Source organism: Emys orbicularis, chromosome 10, assembly GCF_028017835.1.
Source record: "Emys orbicularis isolate rEmyOrb1 chromosome 10, rEmyOrb1.hap1, whole genome shotgun sequence".
In the NCBI taxonomy this organism is placed as follows: Eukaryota; Metazoa; Chordata; order Testudines; family Emydidae; genus Emys; species Emys orbicularis.
Window position 1 is genome coordinate 86,300,054 of NC_088692.1, and position 21,624 is coordinate 86,321,677.

At 43.1% G+C, this 21,624-nt stretch overlaps 1 protein-coding gene across 5 annotated transcripts in view; it reads left to right on the forward strand.

Annotated features, from left to right (window-relative positions):
- Positions 1–1,263: 1,263 nt before the first annotated feature.
- The window catches only part of SMAD3 (SMAD family member 3), a 107,128-nt gene continuing 86,767 nt past the window's right edge, over positions 1,264–21,624 (forward strand). For all 5 annotated transcript variants that reach the window (XM_065411599.1, XM_065411598.1, XM_065411600.1 and 2 more), the window contains exon 1: positions 1,264–1,469. In XM_065411599.1, coding sequence (XP_065267671.1) covers positions 1,264–1,469 — 206 coding nt within the window. The remainder of the gene's footprint in view (positions 1,470–21,624) is intronic.

Consider the following 21,624-nt stretch of genomic DNA (forward strand, 5'->3'; position numbering starts at 1 on the left):
AACCTTTACTAAGAGGAGTTCCCCCCCTTTCACTCTCTGTAGAGTCTGCCTCTTCAGGGGGTGGTTCATGGGGAGGAAGTCCCCCTTTGCACTCTGTGGGGATATGTGAGGGGGCCAGGAGAGGAAGGTCAATTGTTACCCTTTCTGGAGTATGCGGGTGGGGGAGAGAGGGGAGGACATCCACCCTTTCATATGCTCTGAAGTTGGGAGGTAATTAGCTGAGAGGAGGTCTCCCCACACTGTGTGTGTATGTGTGTAACTGAGACGAGATCCCCCTTCCACGCAGCTGGGTTTACTGTGGGGTCTTTTGGGGGGGAGGGGGGTTCATAGAGAGGCATTCCCCCTTCCAGTCCCTGGGCATTGTGATTAATGGAGAGGACCCCCCCCTTCCAGTCCCTGGGCTCCCTGTGTGTATGGGGGGGGGTCATTGAGGGGAACCCTCCTCTACTCGCTGTGTGTACGGGGAGTCCCTGGGGGGAGCCCCCTCTCCACTCACGGGGTGTATGGGGAGTCACTGAGGTGAGCCCCCTGCCCTGGCTGGCTGTGTGTATGGGGGGGTCATGGGGAGTGAGGGGAGCCCCCCTACGTTCGCCGGGCTCGCTGTGTGTATGGGGGGGTCACAGGGAGTGAGGGGAGCCCCCCCGGGCTCGCTGTGTGTATGGGAGGGTCACTGAGGGAAGCCCCCTACGTTCCCCGGGCTCTCTGTGTGGGAGGGTCACTGAGGGAAGCCCCCCTTGGCTCTCAGTGGTTCCCGTGTGCTAGGTTGGGGGCCGGGCCGGGCCGGGGGCGGCGCTGGCCGCCAGTTGCTCCCCTTCCCCTCCCTCCCTCGGCAGCGCGAGCCAGTGCGTTTGGGCGGGCTGGCGGGGGTGGGAGCCGAGCCGGGGCGGCCGGGCGGCGATTTGCATGAAAGGCAGACTGGGAGTGAGCTGGAGCGGCCGCCTCTCCGCACACGCAGAGCGGGGGTGGGGGCCGGAGGAGTCTCCGCCTCAGGGGAACGCGGGAGAAGTCGGGGCAAAGTTTGCCGCCGCCAGCCGGGGCTGCTGAGGGCGTCGCGGGGCCGGGCTCCGAGCGAAGCCAGGCGCCAGGCTCCAGCCCCGCTGCCCTCGGCCCTGTGCGCTGCTGTCCGGCGGAGGGGGGCCCAGGGGGCCGCCGCCAAGTTGAGCGGGGTCTCGGGCGGGCTCGGAGCGAGGGGCCGCCCGCGGCGGGAGGCGGCAGCGGCTGGGTGGGGCGCTGCCTCCCGGAGCGCCGGGCAGGGGAGCCAGCATGTCCTCCATCCTGCCGTTCACTCCCCCCATCGTCAAGCGGCTGCTGGGCTGGAAGAAAGGGGAGCAGAACGGGCAGGAGGAGAAATGGTGCGAGAAGGCGGTGAAGAGCTTGGTGAAGAAGCTGAAGAAGACGGGGCAGCTGGACGAGCTGGAGAAGGCGATCACCACGCAGAACATCAACACCAAGTGCATCACCATCCCTAGGTAGGGAGAGGGCCCCCGGGGGGGCATCCACCCAGCCACAGGCCCCCTCTCTGCGCACACAGACCGAGCAGGGGCACCGCAGGGAGAAAGAGGTGGCACCCACCCACAGTCAAAATCAGGGGCGCCCATGCGGAGACATATGTGCTCCCACAGAGAGACACATGTACACAGAACGGGGGGGAGGGACACAAAGAGAGACCTGCACAGGCTGCTGGGCACAACATGTGGGAATAGGCACCTTCAGGCACACGTGGGGCCCCGTGCAGAGACACCTGTGTACCCTGAGGGCGGCATGCACAGATCAGGCATGGCTAAGCTATATGTTTGCCTACAGCGAGAGAGACCTACATCCATACACAATCATGGGTGTCCTTGCAGAAGCATGTATTCACACGCAGAGGTAAGGAATGGACACCCACAAGAGACATGCATAAACATATGGGCACCCACATAAATCGGTGCATTCTCTTTTATGCTTACGCATAGCTACCTGCCAGTACACTGAGATGTGAATAACTGTATGTACGTCCATTTGGACACGCATGGCTGAGACACATGTACCTGTAAATAGATGCAGACAGACGCATGCACCCACTCATGTTTGTGTGCATGTTCTAGACATTAAGCATACACCTAGGGTACTTTGAAAAGCAATACTATTACAGGTTTGTGTTAGAGGAATTTTGCTTTTCTCTCCAGTCAACTGCAATAGAAGTTTGGTTTTGTATTCCTTTCTTTCAAACTATTGCAGAATACTTTGCATATTTAAAATTAAGAGGTCACAGAATTGTATTACAATCTGTTAACAGAGGAGACAGAAATTAAGAAGGGAACGCAAGAAAGGAAAATGTTTTCAGCTAAGAGTTGAAAAAAGATGGAAGTATTCTGGATTAGTTATACTCATTGGTGATATTCTCTGTTTCATAGCCAAAAGTTTCATGCTGCTTTCTGTTACTGAATGAGAGAAATTAGTTTGTTTACGTCTCTTGCTCTGTTCAGTCGGACATGTCGCTGAAGAAGTGATTTAGGACTCTTGGATACATGTTTCCAGAGTAGGTGGTTGTAACCTCCCCCACCCCCCAAAAAACAAAAACAAGACAAAAACAAAAAACACACAACCAAGGAACGCAATTTGCACAGCTAAATGGGATTGCTGTTTGGGGGAGGAGTCATGTATATTGAATAACTGATTTTTTTTCCATGTAGATTAATTCTTTATGCAGTATTTTAGGATTGATTCAGTATGATTGCACACTGGACTCATCGTAATGCACAGGAGAGGACAAGTATTTAAATGATTACATATGTTTGATTATCTGTGAGGAAATCAAATCACAGAACATTTAATCGCTGAAATTTTGTTGATTTTTGTAAGCTCATTCAGATATCTGGCATTTTTAGTTTATTGTTTTTTGGAATAATACAGCATTGCTTTTTAAACAAATGTTTAAGTTAATCAAGAACAGTTCAATGCTGTATAAGAACAGTTCAATGCTTCTGTGTGTTGATTCTCTCTTTCATATGTGCGCATGCACCCATATACTCTTGGTTGTCAGAATTATTTAATATGCAGTGGCTAGTACTCACAAAGACACATCAGTTGTATGAACCACTGAAACAAGTAGTTTTAAAATGTTATGTAGAATTGGAACTTTTCCTCCCCCCCCCCCCCCCCCGAAGAATACCTCCAAGCCCACCAAATACAGTTTTTCAAGATTGTTCGATATCTGCTCAGCTCTTTTCTACTGAATGACACTAGGTTAGAGTTTAGTGTAAATTCAGAATGACTCCACTGAAGTCTGTGAGACTACCCTGGGTTCTCTGTCCTTAAGCCTATATTTTGAAACTCATGGTAACCAGCTAAAGCTCTTCCCTGAAGTATTTGCTTACCTTAACCCCCAAAGTTCTGCTACTTATGTGACTTGCTATGTGTGTTGGGTTTCTGGTTTTAGTAAGGACTGACCAGTGCAGAACTGGGAGGGGAATCACCTGAAATTTACATCATTAACAGCACAGATGTTTGGGAAGGATTGGGAGTCATTTTCTGATATATTGTAATTCCAGGGAAACAAATAGGGATAGGGTGGGTGGGCAAACTTGTTTAAATTATTTCTGCGAAAAGGGAGTTTAAAATTAAGCATCAGCAAAAACAGTAAACATCACAAGCCATCAACATTACATGAGAACATTCTAGCTAATGCTAAGCATGCAGAGGCTAACGCTTATTTATATCTTACAGTTCTGCAAATTAACTTTCACCCGCTAAAGTAAGCCCCCCAGCAACCATTACAATCTTTTATGTATGCTGACACGAGGCCCAATCCTGCAATCCTTAATCCTTTGCAGCAAAGGGAGTTTTCCCTGAGTAAGCCTGGTAGCATTTGCCTCTTTCAGCAATAGTTAATAGCTAATACAAAAGATTAACCTGCCCCTTTAGGTTCTTTTGCAATATGTTCTATAATAATAATAATCCCCATAATCAGGTCGGCCTGTGTTGGGCACTGTACAGACACCTAGTAAGAGACAGTCGCTGCCTGGAGGAGGTTACAGTCAAGGGATGGAGGGGAAATGGCAGTATAGAGAGGTGAAATGACTTGCCCAAAGTTACACAGAAGGTCAGTATGTAGTGGTGTTGTAGCTATGTTGGTCCCAGGATAATAGAGAGACAAGGTGAGGTAATATCTTTTATTGGACCAACTGTTGGTGAGAGGGACAAGCTTTCGAGCTTACACAGAGTTCTTCTTCAGGTCTGGGAAACTAAATCAAAGTGCCATTGCTAAATATAAGGTCAATGACAGAACTAGAATTATAATCCAAGTCTCCTGACTCCCAGTCCAGTACCTTATCCACTTGAGCACACTGCCTGTACTAAAATATCATTGGATAAGCCTTCCAGGCCATTTGTTTCTAATCCTCAGAAGGCAGCTTCTCTGAGTATTTTCATTATAAATAACTTTGGATACATTATTTCACTAGTTTGGAAAACAAATACTTTGGGAATAAATGGGAGAACAACTGTTAGGGGTTAGATCACACCATGCATTGGTTATAGTGCATCAGTGAACCATATTCCATTGGAGGTAATACAGGGATGAATCTGGCCCAGTGAGAATAGGTTTAGTCCAAAATTAGCTGTCATAACCATGACATGAAACAAAGTTCCAGGCTGAAGATTGCTTGGGGCCTTCAGAAATGCTGCTCTTGGGAACTCTGAGCAGATGGCTATCTATGAGCTCAGGGGTGAAAACATTATCAACTGCAAATTCCTGATCCCAGTTGATATTAGCTAGCACTTTGGCTGTAGTGACTGTGCAGTTTTTTAGAAAAAACACTTTGAGCCAGATTTGTTAAGGGTGCAATACCAAGAAGCTAGAGAATCCAATTAATCGCTAGTGTATCTTTTTATTTTAAGCTTGTGTGCTGTCTGTGTCTTTGTCCACGTCCTGAGGAAGAGCTCTGTGTAGCTCGAAAGCTTCTCTCTCACCAACAGATGTTGGTCCAATAAAATATATTACCTCGCCCACCTTGTCTCTCTAATATCCTGGGACTGACACAGCGACAACACTGCATATGTATGTTATTGTGTGCCTACTAAATTAACTACAGCTTTACAGCTTGTCATTTGCTGGTTGTTGGCTGGCATGGATTATTCTCTAAGAGATCTATCTTTAATATGATAGCTCTGGTGAAAGAACCTGTGGTAGCAGGAAGAGGGCTGGAGAGACCATTGCAGGGTTGAGAGAGAGAGAAAGCAAGAGAGTGCGTGGAACAGGCATTCAGTTCAGCCTTAAGAATCTTAAGAAGTGATCTCGGGCCACTCACATACAGGTCCACTGTCTCCTTGGCCTGCTGGTGCTTTCTCCCGTCCTCACCTGGCTCCCTTGCAGAATAGCTTATTTAAAGGGGCTTTGTCCAACCTTCTCTCACTGACCACAGTCCTTCCTCCTCCAAAGGGGAGTTTCCACAGCATGAAGGGGGCTCTGCTTGAGAATGTATTAATTTTCAAGTGGATTCCCAGTGGCATGGCTGGGGGAGCAATGTACATAACACCCCAGGCCCTTGGTCATCTTCTACATTTGAATCCCCGACCACAGAGGTCTTCAGTCAGGCTGAGAAAGGGGGAAGGTGTTAAGTGGGTGGAAATCTGTGCATTAATAATCAGATATGGTCACACAAAGCATGCCCTTGCTCTCCATTCACTTAACCCTAAGTACATTAGGCTTTCCCTCTCAAACACTCCCCTTCTCTCCCCCTCCCCCCCCCCCCCCTCCCGCTTCAGCACTGACATCTAGCATGGCTTCAGATGTGTTAGCCTGCATCTTAATGAGCATTAAGAAGGCTTTTAATTCATGTTAAACTGACATTATTCAAAAACGTGCCCCTTTTACCAGAACATAACCTAGTGATAGCTTCTTGTGATAGTTTTGCAAATGTCTGGGGTAGAATGGGCATTCATGAGTCCTTTTGACCTCTCCAAAGTTGTATGCTACTGGAATACCTTCCTTGAACACAGACGCGTTCAAGGTTATGATGTTGCTGCTTTGCTCTGAAAATAGGTTTGAATTTGTCCTTCCTACCAGCCACCAGTTGGCATCACATTTTCAAATTCTTGGTGGCTGTAAGTATCGCTCTCTGAAATCAAAGAGTGTTGGTGTGGAATCGGATGGCATACAACTACCCTTGCTGTACCCTCTGCAGAACACAAACATGTCAACTTAAACTTCATCCTCGGGGAGAAGAGCAACAAGTTCATAAGTCTATTCCTGAACCTGTGATCTGCACTGGAATGAATTGCATTGTTTGTGCACATGCCAAGCATTTCAACACTCAGCCCTAGAAACAAAAGGAGTTAGGGTGAATTGTAAGCATTTAATTCTTAAAATTACTAAATATGAGCGTACTGTGGAAATCTGCAATTTGTGGCAGATACTGATTAATTATTAGGAGTCATACAGTATACACATTTGTCTGTATGAGAGGAGACAATAAATGCCTTACTATTTCAAGAGTATTATTCATCGTGCACGCATGTGGTAAAACATAAGATCTTTCCAGTGTTGTGGCCTTTTTTACAGTGTATTTTTCTGTGCCTGTTTTCTTTTTTGATCCAATTATGGTATTTCTATTTAACATTGCAAGTGGTTTTTATAATAGCCAAGATTCCTCTATGTAAAGAATAAATTCCTTTAAATTTTAGAGAGACAACGTGGGTCAGGTAATGTTTTTTTATTGAACCAACTTCCATTGGTGAAAGAGGCAAGCTTTAAGTTAAGTTTTGTTAATTAAAATATATTTGGGAAGACAGGATGAGTGTGAGTTCTTATAGAACTCATCTGATATAAGGCTAGAATGTAATGACTGAGTTGGAAACTCTGGATATTTTTTCTTTTGGAAAGAAATGAAACAAACTAAGGGCAGGTCTACAAACTTTTGCTGATGCAAGCTACGTTGGCATAAAGCTGATGCAGTTAGTGTATTACTTATGTGCATACATACTTGGCTCCCTGTGCTGGTGCTGCGCTTACTCACCAGGAATGCTTGTGTCAATGCACAGTGCAGTGCACCATAGATTCCCAGTGTGAAACTCACCACCATCCAGCATGATGATATCTTTTGGGAAGTTTTGGCAGTCCACAGTGGGGCAGAAATGGGTCATGCAGGGGGGACTTGGAGCAACTTCCCATCATGCAATTTTCTCCATTCCATAATGTTATCTATATCCCATAATTTTTGCACCTTTCTTAAAAATCCCACAAACCCCTCATGGCTCTCCTTTCTGTCAGCATCTCTGAAAGAAGCATGAAGCCTACACAGCTCTGCACTATTGTCATGAGTGTTCCAAGTATAGGACGCACGATCCTCTGGTGTTTGCAGAGCTGCAAGAAGAACCGAATCAGTGGGGAACCTGACGATTTTGTGTAGGACAGAATGCTGTGGGACGTAGCAAGAACCAATTAGAAGTTGTTGGTGGCATTCATGGAGCAGCATTCACGGTGGAGTGATGTTTCTGGGCCCAAGAAATGAGCACTGCCTGGTGGCATTGCATTGTAATGCAGGCTTGGCATGATGAGCAATGGCTGCATAGCTTTGGATACGCAAGGCCACATTCGTGGATCTGTGTGCTGAACTAGCCCCAGCCCTGATTTTCCTAGTGCAGGGACACCAGAGTGAGAGCTGCACTGACAGGAGAAGCGAGTGGTGATCGCACAGTGGAAACTTACAATGCTGTCAGTGGGAAACCATTTTGGAGTTGGAAAATCCACTGCAGCAGACACTGTCGTGCAAGTGTCTAGGGCCATTAACTGTCTCTGGCTACGCAGGACTGTGACTCTCAGCAATGTGCAGGACATAATGGATGGATTTGCAGCAATGGGGTTCCTGAACTGCGGTGGGGCAATAGATGAAAATCATATGCCTATTTTGTCACCATACCACCTTGCCATAGAGTATATCAACAGAAAGGGCTGCTTTTCTATGGATATGCAGGCATTGTTGGATCACCAGGGACGCTTTACCAACATCAACGTTGGCTGGTCAAGGAAGGTGCATGACACATCTGTAAGAACACAGTACTGTTCAGAAAGTTGCAAGCAGGGACTTGCTTTCCCAACTGGCGGATTACCACTGGTGATGTTGAAATGCCAGTAGTGATCCTGGGGGACCTAGCCTCCTACCCCTTACTCCCCAGCTCACGAAGCCATGCACCACCTATCTCGACAGAACCAAGGAAAGATTCAACTATGGGTTCAACAGATGTAGAATGACAGTTGAGTGTGCTTTTGGTAGACTGACAGGGCACTGGTGTTATTTACTCACAAGATTGGATCTCAGTGAGGAAGAATAATCCCAATGGTTATAGCTGCCTGCTGTGTGCTGCATAGTATCTGTGAGCAAAGGGGGAAAAATGCTGCCAGAGTATAGGTAGAGAGGCTCTTTGCTGAGTTTGAAGAGCTAGACACCAGGGCTATTAGAATAACTCAGTGCTGAGCTATATTGCTCAGGGATGCTTTGAAATAGCACTTTAACAGAGAACCACAGTAATGCGTCGTGGTGTACTGTGCTCTACCTGGCCCTGCTGTTTTGGGACCTGTTAGGAATTGTGTGGTGCTTGGCATGGTATCTCTGAATGTAACACTGTCGATGGAGATTTTTAAGAGCAGGTTAGACTAACCCTTGTCAGGGATGGTCTAGATAATACTTAGTCCTGCCATGGGTGCAGGGGACTGGACTAGATGACCTTTAGAGGTCCCTTCCAGTCCTATGATTCTATAATGCACCTATTAATTTTGTGGTGCTTGCATTACATTCATTTATTTTGTCACTGATAATATGAGTTGTCATGCTGTACAGTAACAGGTATGTGGGTGCTTTCAGTACTGCTAGGCATTTTGCAGTATGCGTTTGGAACTCATAAAGATGAATTATTTTCCAAACAATAGAATTTTATTGAGTAACTAAAACACTGCAAAAAAAAAAACAAAAAAAACCTGAAAGTTAAAAGCAAATACATTAAAAACTTAATATGTACAGAGATGAAGAAAGGGGCAAGAACATTCATGTCCATTTTGGTGCACACATGGCACCAATGGTACTCTCAGGTCAGCGTATCTGAAATTGTGCTTGTCCTTAATGTCCCTTGGGGTGGAGTGCTAGGAGTAGGGATGCAGCCCCTGATGTCATGTGGAATGTTGGGGGAGGGGAGCCTAGGGGGGTACTATAATGGAGTTCTCCATGGATTGCAAAAGGAGGCAAGTCCGTGATTATTGAACCTGCAGGTCCACAACAGTCATCATCTGTGTTTGCTGCTGGAGAAGCCCCATTATGTCCTGGTGCATTTTTTTATTTTTTTTCCTCCTCTCTCCTTTTCCTGCTGGAACTCCTGGGACATTCTCCTGTTTCCTCTTTCCTTCTCCATACAGTCTGCAATATTCACCCTCCAGGCCCTGATGCAGCACTGGCTTACAGGGTCTCATGGAACATATCATCCTGAGTCATCTTCTTTCTCCCCCTTATCTGGCTCAGGCATTCTCCGGATGTGAAGGGTGAACCCCTCGAGGCTGCAGTGGCAGCAGCTACAGAGAAAGCACACAGAAGTGCCACTGTCACAATGGAAAGCGAAAGTTGAGACTCAGAATTCCCATCCCTTGCTCCCCTAAAGTTTTAAACAAGACATATTTATTGATGCTTCTGCTTTGAAGTGCTTGCACACAGTGCCACTCACAACACCAGCCAGGATGATTGTGGCCTACCAGGGGTGAGGGAAATAAGGAGAGAATTGTTTGGTTGCATGAAACTCTGAGTATAGGGCAATGGCATTGAGTTGTGGCACCATTTTCCACAGGTGGTAGTGATTTTAGCTGATATCTCGCTCCTGAGGATGACAAAGGCACAGAGAGCACAGCTGCTGCTCATGTTCTGAAGCCACCTGGGCCTGTATGTTACTAGCTTGTTTACTGCAATAGTGCCTGCTGAAATTATCACTGACTGGCATGGGAATTTATCCTACTGTAGAGGAAGAAATAAGGCTGCCATCCATAGAAACCTTCGGGAGAGGATTGCAGCCAAAAGTTTCATTGAGATTTCTCAGGTGGATTCAAGGGATATCCCTGTGTACACAAACAAACTGCTCCGTGTGGCCTTCCGTGCCTTTCTCTGCAGGGGAATGAAAAGCAGATGATAACTCTACCTCTTGTTGTTCTGCTACATCTTCTAGGATGAGTAAATGAATGAAAAGTCGATAGCTGTGTCCTGTTAAGTTGGGGTTGCCATCAGTACACCATTGTAATGGAAAATAACATATACACAGGTACCTGAGGTTCTTTCCCCTGCATTGGGCTCACCCATGCTCAACTGCTGGGACTGACTGGACTGTGGTGGAGTCTGAAACAGGTCCTAGCTTGTGGCATATCTGGACCTCCCAGTCGCATATCCTCTATGATCGTCGTCTTCCTTCTCCTCTCTGTTCACAGCAGGTTCCTGTGACTCTGGTTCCTCAGAGGTATCCATAGTGGTGTGCTGGTGGGGTCTCTGCCAAGTATGGCATGCAGCTCTTTGTAAAAGTGGTAGGGCTGCGGCTCAGCACTGGATTGACTGTTGGCCTTCCTGGCCTTCTGATATGCCTGCCAGAGTTCCTTTGCTTTCACGCAGCATTGTTGTCCATCCCTGCTATATCCCTTCTTCTGCATCTCTCGTGCAGTGTGCTCATAAATGTCCACGTTTCTACAGCTGATCCGTAGCTGTGCCTGCACAGGCCTTTCTCTCCACAGGCTCAGGAGATCCAAAATCTCCTGTCTACTCCAGGCTGGACTGTGTCTGAAGTGGGTAGCCGGCATGATCAGCTGGGCAGTTCCATGCAACAATGGAGAGCTGCTAGGTGTGCTCACAAAGCTGGACAATCAGGAAACCAGTGCATGTTTGAGTGTGGACATGCTTCTCAGTTTAAAACTGTCTTATATCAGTTTAGCTGATCAGTGGGCAAGCTGAATCAATACTAATTAGGTTTACATCAATTAAAGTGTCCACATGCAAAGTTAGACTAGTTTGACACAATTGATTTATAACCACCCCTTTTGTTAAATCAGCCCAACTTTGTGTGTAGCTTGAGCCAAAAATTAAAATATCCCAATAGAATGGACTTAGTCTGCCTTCTCCATGTATCAGTAATATATCTGTCAGCAGGCAGTGCTTCTCAACATTGTTTAGTTGTTCTTTCCTGAGAAGTATGGGCCAGATCATGTTCTCATTAAAATCAACTGCAATATTCCCTTTGCAGGATCATCCTCTGTGTTTGTACAGTGTAAACTTTGTTGTTTCTTTTCTCTGATTCTCTCCCATTTATTTTTTAAAAAAGATAAAAGCATTTTAAGCAGCTTTTTAAAGGCACATAAGTCTGATTATATCATGATGTAGAACAGTAAATGTTGAATCTTTGTGAAATAAAGTTTAAAATGGTTGCTTTAACTTTTATAGTAATAGGGAAAAGACCCTGAATATTGCGTTCATTTAAATATAATGAGAAATAAATGCAAAAATTGGATGAAATCAGGAAATGCACACTGTACAGGATTATCACATCAGGGATCCAATTAAAATGAACTCTTCTAATAAATATTGGTTTAATAATGTAAACTTGTGATCACTATATTACTGCAACAGAAATAAAATTAACAAGATTTAATGGACTGAGCGGCCGTTAATTTACACTTGTTAATTTATTAGAAACTTCTAATGCTGTTTAATGCACAATAATGCCATTATTCTGCATGATGTACTTTATGAAATAAATAGGGCCAAACAGTGCTTGAATTAAATTGAAATTAGATTTTATTCCCAAATTATCTTTTTATTTATTTAAATTTTAATATTTTGTGTTCCTCTATTGAGAGCAATTAAATACACAAGGTTGGAATGCAGCAGTCCCTTTCAGCAAGGCTCATGAATGGTCCTAATTAACTTTTATCCTTGCCTGCTTTGATGTGCTGTGTACAAATTTTTTTTCCAGACCAAAGCTCATTGTGTTGATTGGCAGTGAAGGGATCTGGGCGCGCGGGCGGGGGGGGGGGGGGGGGCGGGGAAGAGAGGGAAGGAAGGGGGGAGTAATACAGCTAGTAAGGACAGAAACCAGGTATTCTAGTTCTACTAGGCTGACTTCACTAAACGTAGAGAATGTTTGCTAATTGCATTTTGTTACGTGCAAACTTAACAGCACCGAAGTCGTTTGCAAGTTGGACAGTTGTACTAGTCATTGGTCGCTTAACCACTTCTGTAACTGAAGAAGCAATATGATTTCCTAAATGTGATGATTGTTGAGTAAGTGCTACTTTAAAGATAGCTTGAAGTCTCTTTAGCTGATTCTCATTTACCCTGAGGCCTCTTTACTCCACTTTTGCAATGTAAAAAGGCCTTAAAATTATTGTAAAGAGGCCTCAGTCAGGCAGGCCTGATGTTCATTTACACTCTTGCTGCTCCTTACTTTTCTCATTTTATGTAGTACTGTGGCTCTGCATAAGGAGATAAAAAGACAGGGCCCCTTCCCCTTTGAGCTGCTCAGACACTAAAGGGCTGATCCTGCAAACACATAGATGTCTAACTTTATTCGTGCATATAGTAGAACTGACTTCAAGGGAACTACTCTGTCTTACTCTACTCTACCTATATGGTCCACATATCTGTACATAATATATTTATGCTCACAACAGCCCTGTGAGATAGAGATGGGCACACAGAGACGGAAATCTGTGGCGGAGGAGGGAATTGAGGCCCAGGCTTGTACCCTAGCTACTGAACTATGCTTCCTCTCTAGATGAGCAATTACCGCATGAACAAGCACTACCCAGCATGAGGAAGGGTTACAGAAACGGGACTTAATCAGATCAAAGAACTCAATACAAAAATAACAGACATTAGTGACTAAGGGAATGGTGGATGAAAAGTTGTCAGGAAGCAGACAGGAAAAGTGCTCTTTGGGGACGGTAATTATTCACTGTGACCCTGCTTCTGTCACCCTTGCTCATGCTTAGTAGCATGTTGCTCCATGAGAAATCCTGTTGATTAGGTTTGATTTTTTTTTTTTTAATTTATTAATTTCACATCTCTACTACATTTGCAATATCGTGAGAGGGCCTCATGGGAAGATGTTCTTTTAAAAATATAATAAATCCAGCAATACTCATCCCAGAATAAAAAGGAATGCATAATTTTAGAAAATATAAATAAAATGGGTTTTGATAATTTTTATTCCTGGCTAGTAATGTTTTTAGAGGCTAATCTCTATTTAACACCTGGAGTTTTGAGATTTAACAGATTGTACATTTTAGCTGTTGTACTGTCAGGATTGGTTATCGATATAACTTACACCGCAGTTTGTAGCTACTTGTACTGAAATCTTTGCTGCAAACTGTGTCCATAACCCTATTATGCCTAATATGAAAGGCTGTTGATTACAGTGCTGATATGAGCTGTTCTGATCATATTACAGTTGATGAGTGTCAACATGCTGTTTGTATCAGGGGTGAAGTTGCAGCCAGCAATAACAATTGGATGATGAAACAGATAGTGAATCCATATCTTCCTATGATGAAACAAAGTAAATCTTGTCTTGCTGTTTTGTTTGCGTTAGCCATAAAACAGGAAGTTTACTTAAACTAGTAACCTTACAGCAGAAAACAGTTAAATACAAAAAATGGACATCATAGAATACAGCTGTGGAAAGTGAGAATTACCAGAATGTTTGTGTACTGAGTGCATCTCTGTTATTAACTGACAGAGAACAATTTCTACAAAATTTCCTTCCCATTGCTACTGAATTTTAAGCATTTGCTGTGTGGAAAAACTGAACCAAGCTACATCTATCTTAATTTTGTATACTCATATAAAACTAAATGTAGTGGTTTTTCATAGCGATAGAGTGTCTGTGGTTTCTGCACATGTGAAGTGTTACAAAAAGCCTCTTTTGAGCTGGTTGTTCTTCCCCTTGAGTGTTGTGCATAGCGAGTGTTCACCACACAACGCGTAATAGTATCTGAAAAATTATACCAGTGCTTAAAAAGTACTTTGTCTCTAATGAAAGGCTGACAAGCAGCTGGAGTCCGATTCTCTTCTCTAACTTCTCTAACTCATTTCTGTGACTGAGAGGAGAATTGGAACAGAAAGGCTAAGCAAGGGGATTGAAACTGGTGGTTCCATTTAGGGCTAATTTGTGCCTCCCTCCTCCACATTCTCTTACACAGCCATGCAAATGCAGGAAGGAGGAAGGACTGCCCCCTACAAAAAAAGCCACCCAGAATTGCAGTCCCTGAACTGGGAGGAGAATAGGGGCTGCTGCTGATAGAGTGACACACAGCAAATGCTTAAAATTCAGTAGCAATGGGAAGGAAATTTTGTAGAAATTGTTCTCTGTCAGTTACAGCCTCTCTTCTCTCCCCCCCCCCCAATGCCCTTCCCCAGCAACTAGTTGGGATGCAGAGCAGGCAGAGCCATGATTCCTCCTCCCATCCATGCCCACAGGAAGGAGTATTTTACAGAGATCTAGCAAATTATTCCCACTACTGCCACCCACTTGGAGGACCAGTTAGACTGAGGCTCCAGGAGGCAGTTGTGCTTCTGATACTATGTCTGTGCTGCAAAAAAGTGTGTCCCCTTAATTCAGGTTAGCTAATTCGGACTGAAATAGCAATGAAGGCGTATCAGTTTGGCTTTTAACACAGGTTAGCAGCTCAAATTCGACCCCAAGCTGCCCTATAGGCTTGTGCTTTAGGTGCTAACCCAAGTTAAAAACGGAGTTGCCATGCCTTCACTGCTATTTTAACCCATGTTAGCCAACCTGAATTAAGAGCACACCTCTTTGCAGTACTCTGAGAGACAGTCTGCTGGTACAGCACTGCCTTGCCCTTCATAATGGATTGTACCTTAAAAGGACATCTAGCCCAAAATTATTACTGAAGTTGGTCTGGAGCTTGGGATCTGAATGCCTGTGAATTTTTTTTTTTTTTTGAAGTGTTAAATTCACAAGTTCTTAGTGAAAATCTGCCTGAGTGGCTTTGTTCTGGGCTAGATTCAAAACATGAAGGGTCCTATTTATTGCTTCTGTTTTGGATGTGGACAAAAATCTCACAAGCACCTCTTGGGCCCAATGTGGTAGAAATTGCACAAGCTTGGCTAATCTTGTGATATGTTCACCACTTGGGGCTGAAACCCTGATTCAGCCTTGAACCTAAATCATAGCCTAAGCTGAATATGGCTCTGAACACCCTCTTATTGGCCTGCCTAATGATATCACATAAGGTGGTTGTTTATGGAATTTTGTAGCAATATGTTAGGGTCAATGCATTCTTTCCAAAAATATAGAGGGAGAGCTTTGCTGAAAAACGATGACAATGCTATGTCAAGTGGCGATAATTTGGTTTTAAAATCATTATATAAAAGTACTAAAAACAACATAGTGATCCCTTCTGAAAGATACTAAATATAATATAAATGTAAATAAAAGCTTTTGGAGCTTTTGCAATATGACTAGTAAATATAGCCTGTGTCTCCTACAAAAGTATGTTTGCAACTGTAAACTGCCTATAATATCATTGTGAACTGGACGTCAGAAATAACTTGCATATATGTAGACAGAGGATCCTTGAGGCTATTTCCCAAATCCTGGTTCTGTTGATCTTGCAGAACTTTAATAACTGCAAATTTGTGTCCTAAGGTTCTAATCACTTCTTTCTTTCTTTCTTTCTTTCTTTCTTTCTTTCAACTTAAAAAAAAAGAAGTTGATAAATGGCTTTTACGTTTGTGGATTATGACCCAGTGAATATGTTTTATAGTTAGAGCAGGAGACTTAACTGAAAACACTAAATTTCTGTTCATCAGTACTGACTTGTGTGACCTTGGGCAAGTCATTTAACCCCTCTATACCTCAGTTTTCCCATCTGGAAAAATACTTAGCATTTATGTACCTCACAAGGATGTTGGGAGAATTAAATACTTTTTGTAAAGTGCTCTGAATTTCTCAGACATATGGCATTATATTCTGTAGTCGATTGGGTTGAGTCTTCACTGGAGCTCTGCTCCAGGGTTAGCAGTCCACCCATGCCGTCAATGGTGCTTATGTTAAGAATGGGGCCTATGGTAAGTACAAAGTAGGAAGGGCTCAACCCAGCTGCCATTGAAATCAATGGGAATTTTGCCATTAGAATCAGTGGGAGCAGGATAAGGAAAGGGAATAGCAGATTTTAAAGCCTGAATGAGTTTTCCATAGGGTATATAATGTATAGATGTTCTTTTTCTGTGTAATTTTTGTATTAAGGCAGCTGTTCTAAATTTTGCTGGAAACTTTCTTAGAAAATATGTAGATGCTACATCCATGAAAATATTAGAATTCAATAGATGTTTAGTGGTAAATCTTAACTGGTTTGCATAATATTTGTGTGTTTATCTCTGTGCCGGTAACTGCTGTACACATGGGGTATTTTAACTGGTAGACACATCATACCACAGTGGTCCGTTACAGAGCTTATGCTTTAGAGTCTGTTAGTACAAGTTCAGAGAAACACTATATCTATAGCCTAATGCTTTCATATAGGTATTGGTATAAAACCTAGTGTGACTAAAAAAGCCATTCAGCTACAAAAAAACAACTAAAATAGTTTGTCAATTGCTTTCATTGTTAGTAGCAGACTTTTTACTAGGCATGAGCTGCAACAATGTAGCTATGTTGTAAAAATAAACTCTTTTGCATATACATTTTTGATATACTGAACACATTGACACCCACTGAAAGTATCACAAATATCAGTTTTCCTTGAAATCCCTAATTTGGGGATTTCTGGGGTATACATCCGGCTCATGAGGTGGTAAACTGGTAACTGACCAACTTGACTGAAAGCCTGCAGTGTTAAATACCTCGTCTGTCTTCAATCATGTGATAGGTGGAAATCTTATCAGGGCTTGAAATAATTGCTCTTTTCATAAATATTTAATTAAATTGACTTGGAATTCTTGCCAAAGGAGGCAACTAATACTTTTACTAAATCTCTCCATTATAATCATTTCATGACCAGTGATATTTATGAGTGTGGGTACTTGGCTTGCTCTCAAGAAATCTAATATAACTTTCATATTAGTCCTTGGATGTTACAAATAGTTATTGGGTATAAAATACAATGATTCAGTACAGATGTTATTAGCACCTTCTCCGCTCCCCCCCAGAAGAAGAGGCGTTCTGCTTGAAAGGGGTGTCTCTTTACCTAATGTCCAGTGCTATCAAATGCCTTTTAACCATGGTCTCTTGCCACAATTGCAAAAATTAGGGAAATACTGAACATTTTATGTGGAAGGGGAGCATGTCGTAGTGCTTGCCTTACACTTTTCAGAGCACTTTACAAAGGAAAAACTACCATTATCCTCATTTTACAGATGGGGAAGCTGAAGCCCAGAGAGCGAAGTGACTTACCCAAGGTCACCCACCAGGCCAGTAGCAGAATGGGGAGTAAAACGGGGGGGGGGGGAGGGTAGAACCCAGGTCTCCTGAGTCCTAATCCAGTGCTCTGTCCATGAGACACATACTGCTGTGACTCTCCATAGCAGGTGACTTGTCATCCTTTAAATAGATAGCAGCCAGTGGTTGAAATGCAGGGAATTCTGGATCCTGCCATTAGTAGAAATTTGGAATGCAGTGTGAAAAAACACCCCCCTGAGCTCAGGAAGTTTCAGCGCTGTAAAGCGCCAGTGTAGACCGTGCACCAGCACTGGTAGCTACGCCTCTTGTGGAGGTGGGGTTTTGTTTTTTTCCTCTCCCAGTGTTGCGCCATGACCACACAAGGCACGTTAAAGTGCTGCCAGTGTAGACTAGCCCTGAGATGGCTTGGGGAGGAGGACTAATAGCCTAGTACTATTGCCTATAATCTGTGAAGGGATGAGCAAAGCCTCCGTAAGGCTGTACTGCCCACCCTCTCAAGTACACAACCAAATGAAGGGTCCTCGCTTAAAAAGGATTGGAAGAAAAGGTAACAAATATAAGGCCAACAGCAGCCATTCTACAAACATCTTTGTCAAGGGGCTTTTAAAAGAAATACTTTGTAAATTTGTCTATGTCGCTGTGGAGCCATATATATTTATATTACAACATGGGATGTCCAATGAAGATCTGTTATAGCTGGAGAGCAGCAAAGGTGAAGCAAAGTACCCTCTTAAATGCTTAAGATATAGCATTTTACTTTAATGGTTACTGTGTGGTTTACTTGTATTTCTTCGCAGTCTTTCTAATCTCCTGCAATGAGTAGGTCTCATTATTATATAGATGTTCCTTTGCTTCAGGACATCCAGCAAATTTTATTTGTAAGGCTAGTGTCGTGAAGGGATGGGCTGCTTGCAAGCCTATATCTGTACAGACTTAGTACTGTTCTTGATTTTTTGACACACAGGATACATATTTTCAGGGTAGTTAATGTATGTAGCCATCAGACACATGGGACAGTGTGTATAACCATGAAGGGAGATGAGCTCCCTCTGCCACCCTCCCATTTAAAAAAAAAAAAATCCTTCAAACAATCTTTTGGGCTAAAAGAATCATGATTCTAGTAAACCTCTCCCTCACCTCTTTCTTTATTTCTTAATTTTTGTTTATGGTCTCTATGTGCTTTGAAATAATGTTACTGTTCTGGTGTACTTGTGGCACCTTAGAGACTAACAAATTTATTTGAGCATAAGCTTTCGTGGGCGAAAACCCACTTCATCAGATGCATAGAATGGAACATATAGTAAGTACATACACACACACACACAACATGAAAAGGTGGAACTAGCCATATCAACTCTAAGAGGCTAATTAATTAAGATGAGCAATTATCAGCAGAAGAAAATTTTTTTTTGTAGTGATAATCAAGATGGCCTGTTCCAGACAGTTGACAAGAGGTGTGAGGATACTTAACATGGGGAAATAGATACAATCTGTGTAATGACTCAGCCATTCCCAGTCTCTATTCAAGTCTAAATTAATGGTATCTAGTTTGCATATTAATTCAAGCTCAGCAGTTTCTCGTTGGAGTCTGTTTTTCAAGCTTTTCTGTTTTCTTTGTCTGGAATGGGCTATCTTGATTATCACTACAAAAGTTTTTTTCTCCTGCTGATAATTGCTCATCTTAATTAATTAGCCTCTTAGAGTTGATATGGCTAGTTCCACCTTTTCATGTTCTGTATGTGTGTGTGTGTGTATATGTGTGTACTATATGTTCCATTCTGTGCATCTGAAGAAGTGGGCTATAGCCCACAAAAGCTTATGCTCAAATAAATTTATTAGTCTCTAAGGTGCCACAAGTACTCCTGTTCTTTTTGCGGATAGAGACTAACATGGCTGCTACTCTGAAACCTGTTCTGGTGTGCCAGACTTAGGTGAACCCATATAAACAAGCAAAGGCCTTGGAAACTGTGGCTTGAAAGTTGAGTCTTGTAAGTTACTGCTTTGCAGGGCAGGCTTAACTGGTAGGTTGAAGGCCCTATCATAACTGCTTCTAGATGGGAGTAAAAATAGAAACTTGAATGCTGTGATTTTAGAAAAATTAGCATTTATAAGATTTTGATTGGCTATTGACTGGAGACAGTTGTATATTACAGTGCTTCTCACTCTTAGTTTATTTTCTCAGTTCCCATTTCCCCCTCCCCCTCCCAATCCTCTATTTTTAGGATGGCATTCTAGAGTTGCTGCTATGGTGACAGGTCAGCTGTTGCAGTTTTTAAAAAAGGGGGAAGGTTATCAAAGCTAAGAATCTGATAGTAATTCAGCTTTTGTGTGTTTAAATTTAAAGCTTATATGTTTTCAATTTAGTTGACAGTAGATGGGAAGTTGTTCTTGCCTAATATGCCCCTGCCAACATGCATTGTGACCTGCTTCATGTTTCTTCGTGGTGGTGTGTTTTTGTTTGTTGGAAGTGTGGGGGCTAGTTTGGTGGGGGTGTCACTTGCATTCTTAGGACATAGTTGAGTATACTTTATAATATAAAGCCATATGTATTCACTGGAGCTGGTTGAAAAATTGTTTCAGTTAAATGGAAATTTTCACTAAAGTTTTGTCAAAAGTTTTTGGGTTTTAATTGAAAAACAAAAGAGAAAATCTAATAAAATTTCAATAAAAATTATTTTTGGAGGGGACTGAGGGGATGGGAATCCTTTTCCAACCATCTCTAATGTTGACCGTAGGGTGAAGTCCTCTCCAACACATAATGCCTAGGAGAGTGAGTGACATGTTAAGGGTTAGGGATCAATGCAGCTGCTGTGTTGTTCTTCCAGGGTTGTTGCAGGGGGCACTTGATTTACAGCCCCTCCCTAGATGTGTTCCAGGCCCACCTCCATTGTTGAGACCCCTTCCCACAGTGGCTAGGAGTTACTTTGTACCTGACTATGTTGCTGATTTTTTTTGTGGCTTTAAAATCACATTTTTATCTCTCTCTGTGTGTGTGTGTGGTTTGGTTTGGTTTGGTTTTTGTCTCTCCCCTGTGGCTGTGGGAGAGACCCATAACCAACAGAGGAAATTGACTGTTCAGAATGGAGGGGGACATAAATGTGTTCTGTAATTTTTCAGCTACGGTAACTGGAGAAGTTACTTGGAATGACAGCAGGTAAAATAGTTTAGGCAGAAGTGTTGAGGTGTCCATTTAAATCTGCTACAAGTTCTGCTTGTATAAGTTCTGGAGTAAATTTTCTTTAAATTCAGTGAAGTTATTCTGGATTTACACTAACATAACTGACATCAGAATTTGGGAATCTCGTCCAGTGACTACATATGGGTGAATCACAGGTTTTGGTGGTAGTGTTGCTGCTACATTTCTGCTTTTGGAAAGCCCAAATTTTGATTTTTACAAATCACAAACTGCTAGTTATTTTAATGGTGGAATACTACCACAGATGAATGATGAGGAGAGACAGCTGAAGAACAACTGGCTACAGAACCTGAAGGTTCAGGGACCAAGGATAAAGAAAGCATCCTAGGAAGTACATTTCCTCCTAAATTATTATTTGCAAATGCTATGCTACCTCTGACTAAGCTGGATATTTTTCTATATGCATTTTTTGGGCTGGATGCTGCCAAAACTGGTAGTAGGTCACTCCATCGTGGCTGGATGTGTATGTGTATTGTTTTAACTAAATCATTGTCCTCCAGAAACAACATTCCAGTGATTATTTCACAACATTGAAACAGAGTTATTTGAGCCATAATTTTTCTAATAGATATTCACCAACTCATACATCATAAGTTAAATCATTCCTTGATCACTGTAGGCACAGCAACTGGAGATGGGTGCTGCTTCTGCTACAGGATTCCTCAGAGTGAGCTAGGGCACCACACTGAGGGGAGGCCTACACTACGGGGCTAAGTTGACCTAAGTTACACAACTCCAGCTTTGTGAATAATGTAGCTGGAGTCAACGTACCTTAAGTTGACTTATTGCGGTGTCTACAGCACGCTGTATCGACGGTAGAAACTCTCCCGTTGACTTACCTTATGCTTCTCGTTCCGGTGGAGTACCGGAGTCGATGGGAGAGCGATCGACCCCTGGTGGATCGATCGCCGAATGTTGATCCCCCGGTAATTGGAGACAAGCCCTGAGAGGTGCACTTAAGTGATCCTTATTAAAAGAGCAAAGTATTCCTTTGTCTAGCAGTTGCAGAT